Genomic DNA, 15747 nt, shown 5'->3' with positions numbered 1-15747 from the left:
AAGCTCGAGACCGCTTTTGTCTCGCGGGTCAACCTGCCGCATATGCTGGAAGACATACTCCGGCGGATGCGGCGGGCCGTAGAGAAGGGTGGTCTTGGGCGGCTCGTAGAAGATCAGAAGAGCGATAGCCCCGCACGACAAGTGTTGGGGCTTCAGCAGGTCTGCGAGCGCCTTGAGGCCCTGCTTTGGGCGGTCCAGGAACTTGCCGCCCGGGAGGGACGTGGCTTGGCACATGCAGTGCCCGAACACGTCCTGGCCTGCTACCGAAGCAGGGACCCGAACTTCCCGCTGGAGCCGGCGCGGGAGGGAGTGGTCGAGGCTGAGGGAGAGGCCGCCCGGGTAGCGGTCCGGAGTACCGCCGCCGTGGTGGCGGCTGGCTTCAGGCGAGAGGTGCCGCCGCCGCCAGCCCCCGGGGACAACTCAGAGGATTCAACCGACGCCTCCGCCGCCGACTAGATCTTTTGTAGCTTTTTTCTTTCTTTTGTCGTCTTGATGAATGTAAATATAGGAGTGAACCCTTAGAAAATGTCTTTTATATGTCTTGTGAATATAATGGCAGCTTTTCCTTGGGCATGCAACTCCAATTTCTCTGAGTGTTTGATGTTTCTTCTGATGTTTTGCCTGGAAGTCCCGGGGAGTACTCAGTCGGGCCGTTCCCGACCTTCCCATCCCCGAGAACGAAGTTGTCCCGATCGCTGTTGCTGGCGTAGTCGGCCCTCGAGTTCTCGCGAGTCCGCGCTGTCTAAATAAAGAAACAAAAACACAGACTTCCTTGCCCGGGAGATAGATCGATCCAGCACGGAACACGCCGTGCCCGGTGAACACTTTTTCACCTCGCGACCACCCAGTTAGTAGACCGGAGACGCATGCGGGCGAGAATGTGACCAAGAGTCCTCGTGGTCCGGTGGTGCCCGGGCTTAAAACGGGCCGGACCGAGCACTGACAGCCCGCCCCAGAGGCCTGAGCTCCGGACTACTCGAGCAGCTCGAGCGATAGGATTACTCAGGGCACCCGAGGACTCGGTAGTGCTCGGGGTCCTTAAAAGCGGACCGAACACCACGACCACCACGAAGGGCTCCGGTCAGACATTACCGTACACGCGGTACTCCTTTCTACAAACCGCCCTGTTGTTCTGAGAAAAAGTAGACACGCGGCAGGGTTTTGCGTGCGAGGAGACCACCTCGCCGAACAGATTAAAGCGTGAGAGCCCCCGAGAATGAATCGGGAACATAAATTTACTGAAAGCAGACTTGTCTGAATATAACCACTCACCGGACAGCTGTCGGCCCTTCGGCCAACCGATCCAGGAGGGGCGTGCTTCCGAGCTCGGGTGCCCGGGGACTTGGTTCTTTTAGCGTAGCGCCCGAGTGCCCAGAGGCATACGAGGCTCCCGGGGTCGGGTGATCTCGACCACCCACGCCTAAGTGGTAGGACCACCCGAGGACCCTTGGGGCCGGCCAGAGACCGGGGCATTTAAGCCCCCGCGGCCGAACTGCTCGTGATCGCCAGCCTGTGACTTAAGAGAGAATATAGAATATCTTTGTCTGGTGCGCTCTGTTAGTGCGGTACTTGCTATAGACTGCTCTCGTTTTCGACCCGAGACCTCTTGAATACCCAAACCGGCGGACAAGAGCGGACAGAGGCATAACCCAGAGGTCCTATGGTTCAGTGGCGCCCGGGTATGACATACCAGACCGAGCACCGACAGTCCGCTCCGGGGGCCTGAGCTCCGGACTACTCGAGCAGCTCGAGCGATGGGATTACTCAGAGAACCCCAAAACTCGGTAGTGCCCGGGAGCCTGCCACGACACCGAACACCACAGCCTACCATGTCGGACGTAAGTCAGCGGCGACTGCTCGCATGCATACTGATTGGGATTCTTTTATCAGCGGGGAAAATGAGAGAGCAAACTTTTTCTCGCACAACCGAGCACCTCACCAGACAGATTAAACATACGGAATCCAGAAAAAATATCTCGACATAGCAATTGCTTATTGAAATACCGAATGTACAATATTTACAAGGTTGGGCGACAACGACTTACCCAAGGGGCAGAGCCCTTGGACTGCTTGGGCGGGGAGAAGCCCCCGGCCTTGCTGACCTTAGCCGCGAGCACGACCATCTATGGGCAGAAGCGTCGGAGATGCTCGATGTTCCACGGATTCGGGAGTGGCTGTCCTTCCTCCGTCGCCAACCTGAAAGAACCTGCTCGCGGGACCGCGATCACGGTGAAGGGACCTTCCCACACAGGGGACAGCTTATTCATTCCTTCGCGCGATTGGACGCGTCGGAAAACTAGGTCCCCCACCTCGAGAGACCGGGCCCGGACATGGCGCAGATGATAACGCCGGCGCTCTTCCAGGTAGTCCACGTCGTCGCGCCTTTGCTGCTCCTGCTCACCCTCAGAGTATGCATGCACTCGAGGGGAGCCCAGAGTGAGCTCGGAGGGGAGGACTGCCTCGGCGCCATAGACGAGGAAGAACGGAGTCTCCCCTACCTGGCGCGCAAGCTGTCGGAGGATGAACTCCTGTCGCAGGGATCCCGAGAGACCCCTTTTTAAAGATTCGGCCGGGGGGATGATCCTGAACGAGCTTGTCTGGGAAATAGATGGGAGCGGAAATAAATGCAGTGGCTGGTGGTGGGAGATGATCGTCCTAGTGCAAGAAAGATGGGTGCACCGCGGTTTAGACAGGTTCGGGCCGCACGGAGGCGTAACACCCTACTCCTGTGTGAGTGCTATACCTTTCCTTGAAGGGAATTCTTCAAGGATGTATCTGGTTACAGGGGTGAGCTGTCTACAGAGAGCTTGAGACTCTCGTGTTCTAGCTTGGCTCGAGCTTATTTGTGATGTTCTTCGTCTTTTGATCTGAGCTTCGGGGTATTTTTTCTATGTGTTCTCCATCCTTTCCTTTTATAGGCGCGCCGACCTCGACTTATCCTGAATGGAAAAGAGGGGGCGTGAGTGCCAAGGCGCCACGGAGAAAGGCGTCATCATTCCGTCTTGGCGAAGTGACAGAGGCGGTGAAAAAATGCGGCATGCATCCGACCATCCGTCACTGTAGATGTCCTCCGGCGCTATTAAGAGGCCCCACCGGGCAGCCACAGAGGTGCCCGGTGCGCCCACCCTGTCTTGTTCTTCTGCCGGGGCAGGGTGGCAGGTAGAGCGCTTCGATTTTGGCAATGTTATCCCGAGGCACCCGGGTGAAACGGGACGGGACCCGTGCATTTAATGGTCCCACGCCCCCCTGCCAGAGCATGGCAGGGTCTGATACTAGGGCGTGGGCAGCTGAGAATGTCAGGATGTCAGGATGTCAGGCCGCGCGTGCCTATTAAATGCGGCATTGGGCCTTTGACTGGCTGACACCCCGACGATGGGACCCTTCGGGTCGTCGGACGATCTTGCGCGAACCTTCGGGGAACCGAGTCCTCGGGGACTGCCACGTGCAGCCCCGAGCACTCTCTCCCGAGCACTTCGGTGAGACCTTCGGGGAACCGAGTCCTCGGGGGCTGCCACGTGCAGCCCCGAGCACTCTCTCCCGAGCACTTCGGTGAGACCTTCGGGGAACCGAGTCCTCGGGGGCTGCCACGTGCAGCCCCGAGCACTCTCTCCCGAGCACTTCGGTGAGACCTTCGGGGAACCGAGTCCTCGGGGGCTGCCACGTGCAGCCCCGAGCACTCTCTCCCGAGCACTTCGGGTGAAACCTTCGGGGAACCGAGTCCTCGGGGGCTGCCACGTGCAGCCCCGAGTACTCTCTCCCGAGCACTTGGCTGTTTGTATCATTGGGGGATTACAGTACTCGGGGGTAGGCGAGGACCCTTCCGAGTACTTCCTTCCCGGTACTTGGACTCTGCGGGTCATCGGGGAACTGGGGTGCTCGAGAACTAGAGGCGGCGGCCCCGAGCACCTTCTCCCGGGACTTAGCTTCTTCTTATCTTGCAGGGTGGACCTCGCGGGATGGTGACACGTGGCGGATGGCCGGCCCGGTCTCGGGACTCAGGGACCCCTGGTTCCTGATACACCGACAGTCTTCTTAATACCTTTGACATAAGTTGTTGTAGTAGGTTCAATAGAGACCCTTTATCCTATTGTGTCTGTATAATGTTAGATTATATGTTATTTTATTAAAGTTATATGATGGTATTACAATAGATAAAATGTATATTAGGAATGGTAGATGTAATATATAATGAATATATAGTTACCTGACATGTCTCTAGTGTAATCAATTCTGGTCCTTAATGTATCAACGGATGCTAGAGTATATGCATACTTGGGGAACGTTGGAGAAGCACCAGGGAATTCAATTACCTCAGTGTGACTCATGAATTTTATCATGTATATATGGTCAACTGCTCGATAATTATTCTTAGCTAGGAACACTTGGAAAAACTTTATGAAATGTACAACTCCTTCTCTAAGGTGTGTTTTGAATTGATCTACATGGCGTTGTGGCACTTGAGCTTTCATTGCATTTCCCTATACATTTGCATAGAAAATTATTTTAAATGATGTATACTCTTTTATTTTTTCTAAAGTACCTAATGTTTGTGGATACCTCTTGATCCAATAGTACAAAATCAAGTCTATGGAACTTTTCTGGTTTGTCATCCAGAATATATTCGGATAATCTTGTCACGACAGATGTGTCGTCATTTCATGCTAAAAGCTCTGTCGTGTAATCACCATCGGATGGCTCATTCCAATCCACAGTTAAACTACTCATGGATAATGGTTGCCACTGTTTCATTCAATATAACCTAAATTGTGTATAGATTCTTGATGAACATATCTCATGGCTTAAACCTAAGAACATTAATGTTATCAATTGCCTACTTTCAACAAAATTGGAAATTATTTCCTAATTTAAATGTACGTTTCAAAATGCTTAATTCGCACTGTAGTCTCAAAGCCTGTGGGTAGCCATAGCACTTAGCCATGTTTGAACATGCGCAATTTAAAGTTTATTAGTTTTACTAAAAATCATGTGTGTGGTTCGGCTAAAACATATTCTGAACTATCCATACAATAAATTTGGTATGGTTTAGACCGCAAATGGCAATACTTTTTGGCTCCACAAGTCACCTAAGTATTATTGTTATAGAACAAATTGTAACATATACCAACATTCGAAATTGAATAATTCAAATTCTACGACTCTATTGGATGTGCATGTTTGCAAATAGGACCTGCACATGTTGCATTAAGCGCTGGCAAAATTTTGAGGAAAATTTAATATAATTGCTAATTATTTAGAGGACGTTTATAAGGCTAAATAGTATGAAATGATAAAAATGCATATAAATGGAGCATTGCGAAGGAACTCACTTTTTCATCAAGTAACCTAGGGTTGGAAATAATTTTAGAAATTATTACGCCACATGATAGGAATATTAATGAATTTTCTCAGATTTTTTGGAATTTATTTGAGGCCTTAAAAATTACGAGAATTTCTAAAAGTACCCATTTTTGGAGTTTTTTTTTATTTTGAAACCTAGATGGGGAATTGAGGTGAATCATTTTAAAATGGATTCATCATGAATTATAGGACATACAGAAAAAGTTTCATAAATTTTAGAGTACGACAACCTCACTGTTCAAATAGAGAAAGCAAAAAGAGAACAATTTAAACCGCAGAAAACACTGTTCATCCGAAAAATATTGTTCCCCCAGTCACGCCAACCAATTTAGCGTGACTCAGGCTGCCACGTCGAATCCACGTGTAAAGGTGTCGGAGTTTTCGTCAGAGTGACCACTTTAGTCACGTCAATGAATGTGACGTGACTACGTTGAAGAGTCACGCTAGTTATTTTAGCGTGATAAAAAGTGCTAGTTCCTGAAAATTTAGGTTTCGACAAGTTATTATTAAAATATTGATTTTAAAAAGGCTAAAATATAAAAAAAAAATCCGCCGGGGTCGAGTCGGGAACGCGGGATATCGTGGAGGAGGTCGCGGAATTTTTTGGCCTTTCTGAGCCGGCTGGAGTTGGTGTGGTGGTGCGCCGGCGCGGCTTTCCAACGAGCCGAAAGAGGCCGGACAGCAACCGGCGCTTCTGGTACGTAGGAGGATTCTCGGCGGTTGCCTGGCTAGGCTAGTGGTGGACTGATTGTCGTCTCACGGTCTCACGTTGAGCGTGTTTGGTTGGTTTGTCCGTTCAGCCCGACTCGCTCGGTAAAAATAGTTTTGTTAGGGTCGGAGAGCGGTTTCAACTCGTCCAGACTAGCGAAGTAAATCTTGTAAAGTACATGACCAAGGCAACGAGCTAAGACAATCAAATATCCGATTTCTAAGACAAGTGACGGCAAATGATCCAAACGCGGTCATATTCTTATCCAGCTCAAAATAATTATGAAGATCAGCAAACAAATTCGTAGGCGCCAAGCAGCGAGTAGTCCATATAAAATGTTGCTGACAGCTAGCATGCATGTGAATCCAACTGAATGAATACTGATTCGAGTACTCTGCCTCAGCATCGACCTTTCAGCAAGTCGCCATCGCCTCCGGCAATGCACCACCACATGTTGTGAAGAACTTCGCCGGCTTAGGGTGTGTTTTGGTTCACATAAGAAGGGTGGATGGGATGGTTTTGTCTAAGTTTTTATCTTGCCAAATATTTGGTTTGTGGATCAACGGACAGGATCATCCAACCGAAGAGAATATTTCTTCAGATCTAGATAAGCTTATCCCAAAAAAGACCTGGATGACGCCACCCGGTTCCTCTACTCACCAGCAAGAGTGGTATGTTGTGTGTATATGTGTGTTCATGTTTTTTTATTTAACTCTCGATTTTATCTATGTACAAAAGTAGTTCAAAATTTTTAAATATTTTCATAAGTAAACTAGAGCTCTCTAACAACTCATTTTCATTAGTTTGATCTAAGAAGACTAAGTTAATATTTAATTAAAATCCTCCAAAGAAACCTACTTTTATAACTTCTAGCCATTTTTAATACATCAAATAAAATCCTAAAAAATCTGAAAAAATCCATTAATATTCTTCTCATATGATTTACTAATTTATAAAAATATTTCACCCTAAATTATTTGGTGAAAAAATAAGTTCCTTTATAATGTTCTATTTATGTGTATTTTATCATTTCATGTGATACTCTCTTTTTAATTCAATTTAAATTTAAGCATTCACAAATTTATCTAAATGCTTATGGAATACATATAAATATGAATATGCATAATTTCATATGTGACAATTCAGCTCATCCAATTAATCCAACTAAACAGAAAACTGACTCATCATATTCACTCTAATCCTCACTAACCAAATATAAAATTGATTCATCACATCTATCTAACCAAATAAAAAATTAGATAATCTTATCTAAAAACAAGACAATACAATCCCATCCAACCTTTATAAAAACCAAACGCACCTCCCCAGCGACCGCACAGTTGTTCGTCGCTCAGGCACCAACATCCTCCCGGCCCTACCCTTTCCACCCACCCTATTTGCCCAATGAAAAGATAACGTATACAACCCAGACCACAGCCAAAAACTCCGCATTTACGAGCCAACTCCATCTTCTGCCTACGTCGACGGTGATGTCTCCAAGAACCTCCCGGTGGTCGTCTTCATTCAAGGTGGCGGATTTTGCGCCGGCAGCTTCGACATTCCCAACGTCCACGCGTGCTGCCTCCGCCTAGCCGGTGACCTCCCGGCCATTGTTCTCTCGGCCGGCTACCGCGTCGCGCCTGAGAACCGCCTGCCGGCTGCTCACGACAACGCGCGGACCCTCCTTTTCTGTATTGACGCGCGGCACTCGAGGACTCTGACCCCTGGCTCGCCGAGTCGGCCGACTTCGGCGAAGTGTTCTTCACCGGTGAGTCGGCTGGCGGCAACATCGCCCATCACGTCGCCGTCGAGCCTGCACAGCGTCGCCCCGGCACACGTCGCCGGGCACGTGCTGTTCTGGCCGTTCTTTGCTGGTGTACGAGGCAGGGTACACTCCTGGCCCGTTCCTGACGCTGCCGGTGTACGACCAGTTTTGTTGCTTGTCTCTACCGGCAGGGGGCACGAGAGACCACCCGGCGTTGAACCCCGTTCGGGCCGCACTTGATGCTGTTGAAGTGTTGAGCTCCCGCCGATGCTCATTGTGGTCGGTGAGCACGACCTGCTGCGGGATCGTGCCGTGGACGGCGTCACGAGGCTGAACTCTGAAGGCGATGGGCAACCGGTGGAGCTCGTCGAGTTCGAAGGGCAGCATCATGGGTTCTTCGTCGTCGTGGAACCGTGGGGCGACGCGGGGAACGAGCTGATCCGTGTCGTGAGGCTGTTTCTCTACGGCAGCAGCACACTACCTACCCAGCTGAGAGTTTATCGAGGCTCCATTATTGCCCAGCTTGCACTGTTTGATCAATATGTACTTGCTACAGTCTATAGCACTTTGCTGTCTTGTCCCCCGCGTGACGACGTTCGGTTTTGTGTCTCTGTTCTGTTGTGCTCACTTGTGCCACCAAATGGTATCAAATCAGTGACCTTAATAAAGAAGATTCATAACATCTTTCTTACTAGTGAACACATAGGTCAATCGTAAAGTAAGGAAAGAGAGGGAAATTACACATTTATCAATGATGCTATATTGCGAAGCATGAAAAATTCTCATGTCTATAATATACACATAAGAGCTTTTTCAGTGATAAATTTATAGTCATGCGATAAGGGCGTAGTCATCGTAGTATGAATGTGCGTGAAACGTAGATGAAAAATATTATGAGCAAAATATCCAATACAAGTTGCCACTCTTTTGCTCTACTCCAGCTAATGATGATGGACCTCTCTTTACTCTAGAGTTATCACTGATGGTGAACAGAAAAAAAAAAGCATAGTTAACGCTATTCAAAATCAAATAAGATATTACACCTATGTTCGACTATCACATAGAACCAACATCATCGGTCAGCCTTATGGTCCAGTAATTTTTCAATTGCATGAAAGTTTTTAATCACTTAAAGCTACAACTAAATAGCTTAAAATCACAATACTATGCACGTGTTAGATGCTCATACAATAGTTAAAAAAATGATTGGAAAGTAACAAAATCCAATCACTTCAAAATTAGACACTCAAAATCACGTTTTATCCTTTCACACTATCCAAGGCGCCAGACATTGTGCCATGACTACATTCTACCACTTTCTTCAGAAAAGTTCTGCATCTATTATATTATTATTTAAGTGAAAAAGGAGTTATCATATTAACTCTCAAAATCACAAAATTATCACGTTAATCGAAAAAAGAAAAAGATCTAAAATACTTATTGTATGAACATATAACGATCTAGATTAAACTAAAGAGTATATATAAAATACGATTAATAAATAACTAAATTCAAAAATTAAATAGTCCATATTAAATACAATTAATAAATACCTAAAATCGGAACTAAAAATGATAGAAAATTAGCATATTGATTTCCATACGCTTTAGGAAGCAAAATGTCTTAATAAAGAATCTAAATAAAATAAAATTGTTAATAATTAAAATTGAGGTTAGAATAGAAAAAATAACGATCCATATCAAATATAGTCTTATAAAAAATCAAATTATTATAAAAATTAAAGACCTAAATAAATAATCCATATAAAATAAAATTAATCAATAGCTAAAATTTGTAATAAAAAATAATATTTTTTTTAAAAAAATCTTACTAAGATAATAGATTAAGAAGTACGCTCAAGGTCATCACATCAAGCAGGCAGCAGGCAAGGCACAGCATGCGAGCAACGCAAACATATTCTAATTTTGGTTGGACTGTCTACATTTGATGCACAATTTTGACAGTTGATAAAAATTATACAAATCAAACCAATACATGTATACAATTTGGGTACAAGTTTGGAGTATAAATAATTTTCTTTTCCACTAACATAATTTTTATTTCTTCTTCTAATTTTACCCATTTTGTAACTAAATGACACTTACCTTTAAAAAAAACTAAAGAGATTAATTTTTAATCAAAAATTATCTGATAAAAATATTATAGCAAGACTAATCACACTATTAACGTAGGGCACTAGTTAGTTCTGCAAATTTGACGGCCAAAAAAAAACCCCAAGTGTCACAAAAGTGGTATAAGCTTTTCCTGTCCTGGAGTTCGTTTCGTCGAAGTGTCAAGCACTAGCACTGCAAACTGACGTAACACATCAGAACTGATTTTGCTGCTGAGGTGCAACACTGAACGATCGATCTCCTTCCCTTTAATTGAAAAAAGGTCGTCCATCAATTGCATCATCAGTACATAATTTATAGGACGACGCTACCATCACGGCGGCTTCTCCTGCAAAGCGAAGTCACCAGGAAGTCAGGACGAAAGAAGCTCGGTTTCGCGTCGTACTACACTACCGCAGACGCCAATCCCGGAACGATTTGCAAGAGAAATTGCATTCTTAATCGGCACGTTTTTTTTTCCTGTATGAGCATTTACGGACACGAGTGGATATCTCATAGTTAGTTTTGGTTTAGTATTTAGTTTTTTTTATTTAATTGAGCACGATGAATCTTTTTTTTTTTTTGAGTTAACTCAATAACTTAGAAAATATAAAAGTCGAATTCCTTAACTGATGACTAAAAAATACAAAACTTGAATCTCTAGAGTATTGCAGCGAGACAAGTCAAAAGTATGAAACTTGGAACAGAGGTGAAAACACGAAAACGAATGAGATTAGCGAGCAGGTTCGTGGGTGCCAAGCAACGTGTTGACGTGTAGTCCTATAAGATGGCGCAGAGAATCAGCAGCTGCGTCCAACTGAAGAACTGCTTCTCGTGCTCAGCCCCAGAGAAGCAACTGTCCATCAACCATCATGTCCTCGGCATCTGCTGGGGTCGCCGCCGCCGTCTTTGGCGATGCTCCACCGCACGTCGTCGAGGACTTCGCCGGCATGGCTCAGCTCCTCAGCGACGGCACGTTCGTCCGTCACACGGACGCCAATGGCCTCCCTCCCGCGTCCTTCCCGCCCACCCTGTCCGCACAGTGAAAGTTTTCTTAGGACTCAGCTGCACACTTTCAGGCTGATGATCATCTTGATGCCGACTACTAACTTTGAAATATTGAGGAGAAACTTGCGTTTCTTTGGTGTGAGGATCACGAGAAGGCTCTCTTCATCGCTGATTAACTTTAGAGCGTTGTTGGCGCGTGGTGGTTCACAATATACTGTTCAATCATTGGTCGTTGGTTGAAAATATTGTTCACTGATCGAATATACTATTCATTGATAAAGATATTATTTACCAGTTGAATTTATTATTCACTTATTAGAGATACTGTTTATCGGTGGGATGTAATAACCACCGGTAGGAGGCACTGATCTCATCAACACCAACTGAATCCGGTCGATCGCGACTCTGTTGGCCTGTGCTATTTGGTCATGTTCGTCGTGTACGGATTTTACTTGTTAGGGCATGCACTTTGTTGTCCCCATGCATTTGACATGTTTGTTTTTGTGAATTTGTTTTACTCGTTTGTACGATCAAATATCAGTCAGTGAGCAATCAAGAGGAGTTAAAACCATTTCATTCCTCATATAGTCATACTTGTCAATACACAGTTACACAGTGATCGAATTGATAAATCTATACTATCTCCGTCCCAAAATATAGAGCATATTATAATTTCAAAAAAATCTTTAAAAATATATTTTAATCATTAATTTATTTTATAATATATTATCAATAGCTATAAAATTAATATCGTATTAAAAGATCTATGAAATACAAATATATTGATATAATTTTTATTTCTTCTTCTAATTTTATACGATTTGTAACTAAATGACACTAGCCTTATAAAAAACTAAAGAGACTAATTTTTAATAAAAATTATCATAATAAAATATTATAGTGAGACTATCCAACGTTATTAATGCGAACTATCTTACTATTTATCTTACGACACATGGTTGCTGAAATTTCAGGTAATGTTCCTTGTTTTCTTACCGTAAACGGAGCGGTGTCCATTCATTAAGAAAGACATGAGAACAGTTTCTGAGAGTTTACAAGGGCCCGTGGCGCCTCCCAGTAAGCCATTAGGCCCTTGTTGCAAATTTGATAGCTTATACAGGAACAAAAGAGAGTAACAGGGAGCATACAGCCATTTCTGAAACGTATCTCAAGCTACTAGCTACTGGGAAGCAAGGCGTCCGAGCTTGATCTCCTCCATTGCCCGGTAGACTACCGCCAACTGTGGTTGTTCGTCCCTTGGAAAATTCGTCGGTTTCGCTTCTTCCATACATTCCACTATGTATATAGCACAAGGCCGGCTACTCTCTTCTTACCTTCTTTCGGCACTTGCTTGGTTATTGCCTCAATCCATGTCCATTGAACCCAACTTGTCATCCGATCCAACCCAGAGTTTCCCTGCATCTTCCGCATCACGATCTTTTTGACGAGGAAGCCATCAAGTCGTACTACTAGTATAGGTTCTCGATCAGTCAATGAAACAACGAACCTAGTCAGTTGAATACTACTCGTACTATGTTTCGAGGAACAATCTTGCTAGATGTGACAGCAAGAAGGTCCCAGGTATCATCTACTAACCTTCCAGGTCACTTCGGTTGACTGACAGGTGGTTGTGCAAAGAAAGGGGAAACCAACAAGCAAACGCCAACAAAAGCATCGAGACGAAATGCCGATTTGGTGCCACTCTGCGAATGCGTCGTTAAAAAGTGGAGTGATTTCGTCCGGTTATTGCAATCTGCTGATCGAGAGATAAACTGCTCGTTCACTTCTTGTCGCGCCAAGCTCACGAGCACCAACAGCGATGTTGTCCTCCTCGCCGCCACACGTCGTCGAGGACTGCCCCCGTGTCCTCCAGCTCCTCAGCGACGGCACGGTGGTCCGCTTCGACGAGTACAACACGCTCCCTCCCCCGTCCGTGCCTCCCGCGATGCCCGTCCGGTGGAAGGACGTGGTCTACGACGCGGCCCACGGCCTCAAGCTCCGCGTGTACAAGCCGCCGGCCGCCTGCGGGAAGCTGCCCGTGCTCGTCTACTTCCATGGCGGCGGGTACGTCCTCGGCACCTTCGAGCTGCCCAACTTCCACGCGTGCTGCCTCCGCCTCGCCGGCGAGCTCCCGGCCGTCGTCCTCTCCGCTGACTACCGCCTCGCGCCCGAGCACCGACTCCCCGCGGCCCTCGACGACGCGGCGGCCGTCATGTCCTGGGTGCGAGGCCAGGCTGTGGCGGTCGGTGGGGACGATGCCGACCCCTGGCTTGCCGAGTCGGCCGACTTCGGCCGTGTTTTCGTCTCCGGCGACTCGGCCGGCGGGAACATCGTCCACCACGTCGCCGTCCGTCTCGGCTCGGGCCAGCTCCCGCTCGACCCGGCGCGCGTCGCGGGGCACGTCATGCTCTGCCCGATGTTCGGCGGGGTGCAGAGGACGGCGTCCGAGGCGGAGTTCCCGCCCGGCCCGTTCCTCACGCTGCCGGGGTACGACCAGACGTGGCGGCTGGCGCTGCCGCAAGGGGCCACGAGGGACCACCCGTTCGCCAACCCGTTCGGGCCGGAGAGCCCCGCGCTGGGCGCCGTCGCGCTCCCGCCGACGCTCGTCGTGGTCGCCGAGCACGACCTGCTGCGCGACCGCACGGTGGACTACGTCGCGAGGCTGGAGGCGATGGGGAAGCCGGTGGAGCTCGTGGAGTTCGAGGGGCAGCACCACGGGTTCCTCGTCGTCGAGCCGTCCGGGGACGCCGGGAGCGAGGTGGTCCGGGCCGTCAAGCGGTTTGTGTACGGCAACGGCAGTGACATTTCCAACTGAGCTGGGTGCTCCGTTCTGTCATCCCCATGTGACGGATTGCGACAGGTGCGACGCCGATAAGTCTCGTAGTAGTGACGTAGTGTAACGAGCTTTTGTTCTTGGCTGGAGTGCCTGTGCACTGAACCTTATGTGATCGCTAAATAAAGGGCGTTTTTTAATCCCTTGTCTTGTTTGGCTGGTAAGAAATTAGACGTTTGATTTGTTTGCTAGTTGTCTTTCAGCTCGTGTTTTCCAGCCCAAGCGAGTTAAATTGGCTTTCATCAAAAACAAGTCTAACCTCGCTTGGCAAGACGAGGGAGCAAACAAACCAAATGCACCTAGAATAATCTTGAGAGTGTTGATGCGTTGATCAAGTGAAAAAATAGTCTACAATGGGTCGAGAGTAGACCACCATGCATAACGAGCCGAATTCGGCGAAATGTAAAAAGAACAAAATTGACCCCCAGTCCCCAGATCAGTGATGCTAGCACGATCATTCATGTTCCAATGACCTAACCGTGCGCTGGCAGAAAGCTATCCCAGCTCGAATCGGGCATAGCAAGCGAACAAATCGTACTGAAAATCTTGAGCCGGCAAAACTGGAGGCATCCTGCAGTAGTTTGCAAGATATTTGAGCTGCTTTTAAAGTTGTACTAGGAAACAAAAGATGGACAAGTCACGTTAGGTACGGCTCCACCATCACCAACACCATGCTCCGATTTGCTGGCACGTGGGGCTGGCATGCGTCCAACTTTTATCAGTTCAGAAATTTCAGACATTCGACAGATCTGTTAGATCACGCCTTTGTCCGACTCCATCCTGGACCGGATCGGTAATTACTCAGGTCTGCTTGACGAACTCTTTTTTTTTTAAGTCGGTCATCTTTAGTTTAAAAATTTTTAGAACTGAAGTTATAGATATATTAATGATCTTTGATTGAGATATATTATTTTTATTTTAAACTAAAAATATGTATTTAAATTATTTTATTTTATTTTACAAACTATAAATTTTACATAAATCTCAAAACTAAAACTATGCTAGACAAGGTCTTACCTGAATACCGTTGGGCTAGCTTACTTGCACGGCCGTAGTCAACGGCTCAACGCAACGCTTACCCTCGCGGCCTCGTCCCACATGGCCCTTGACCGTTGTCCCACATGGCCCTTGACCGTTGTCCATTGACCCGGAGAGGCAGAAGAACCAACGGGATCAGCCAGCACGGCGACCACACGAGACAGCAGTTTCTGCGAGCCGCCAGCGTCATTTCCCGTCCCCGCAACGCGAGGCCAACTGCGGTTTCCCTTTTCGTGTACGAAAATACGCGCCGAGCACTCACCACTCCCCCGGCCAACGCCCTTGTGGCTTGTGTCCACGGGCCGCGAGAAACCAGTAAAATTTCCGTGGCCAGCTAGTGCAATCTGCCGGCGGCAACGTGAAAAGTCGCACCAAAGTTCCCCTGCACGACTTTCCGCGGTTAGTGGCCGTCCACATAGTGCGACCGTGACGCCGAATCATAGGCATAGCCCCCCACCCACCAACTCGTGCAATCTTCCCTTTGGTTCCTTCGGAGCCCTAAATACATGTTGTTCTAAAAAAAATCGATCAGATTTTTAAAACTTTAACTAATATAATAGTTTTTAAAATAATTAATTTTAAAATTATATGTGTAAGTTTGTCTTAAAAATATTATCATAATATTACAAGTTCAATAAATCTTATAAATATATTAAAAAATAATGATTAAAATTATATATTAAGAGTACTATCTTCGTTCTTTTTTACTTATCGTTTAGGACGTCGATACGGTCTACAATAAGTATGTTTGATTATTATTTTTGACAAATATCTCTTGGTAAAAGTTAATAAAAATTAGATGATGTTAAAATATTTTTCAAGACAAATTTATTACTATTATTTTTATATGTCAAATTCTAATAGTTTTGTGTATATTATTAGTCAAAGTTTCTAAATTTTGACTGTGTATATTAGTATGTGTTAT

The 15747-nt window shown here is 46.5% G+C and overlaps 1 protein-coding gene and 1 pseudogene across 1 annotated transcript; both read left to right on the top strand.

Moving 5' to 3' along the window:
• Positions 1 to 7475: 7475 nt before the first annotated feature.
• On the top strand, positions 7476 to 8563 carry LOC133910796 (carboxylesterase 15-like; annotated as a pseudogene).
• A 4028-nt stretch (positions 8564 to 12591) lies between these two features.
• Positions 12592 to 13927, top strand: LOC133913490 (carboxylesterase 15-like). Its single transcript, XM_062356658.1, has one exon. It carries the CDS (start codon positions 12771 to 12773, stop codon positions 13764 to 13766), a length of 996 nt encoding a protein of 331 aa, XP_062212642.1. The 5' UTR covers positions 12592 to 12770; the 3' UTR covers positions 13767 to 13927.
• Positions 13928 to 15747: the final 1820 nt, after the last annotated feature.

Source organism: Phragmites australis, chromosome 3 (genome assembly GCF_958298935.1).
Source record: "Phragmites australis chromosome 3, lpPhrAust1.1, whole genome shotgun sequence".
Taxonomy (NCBI): Eukaryota; Viridiplantae; Streptophyta; class Magnoliopsida; order Poales; family Poaceae; genus Phragmites; species Phragmites australis.
Note: the sequence above shows the minus strand (reverse complement) of the source record. Positions and strands in the feature narration are given on the sequence as shown.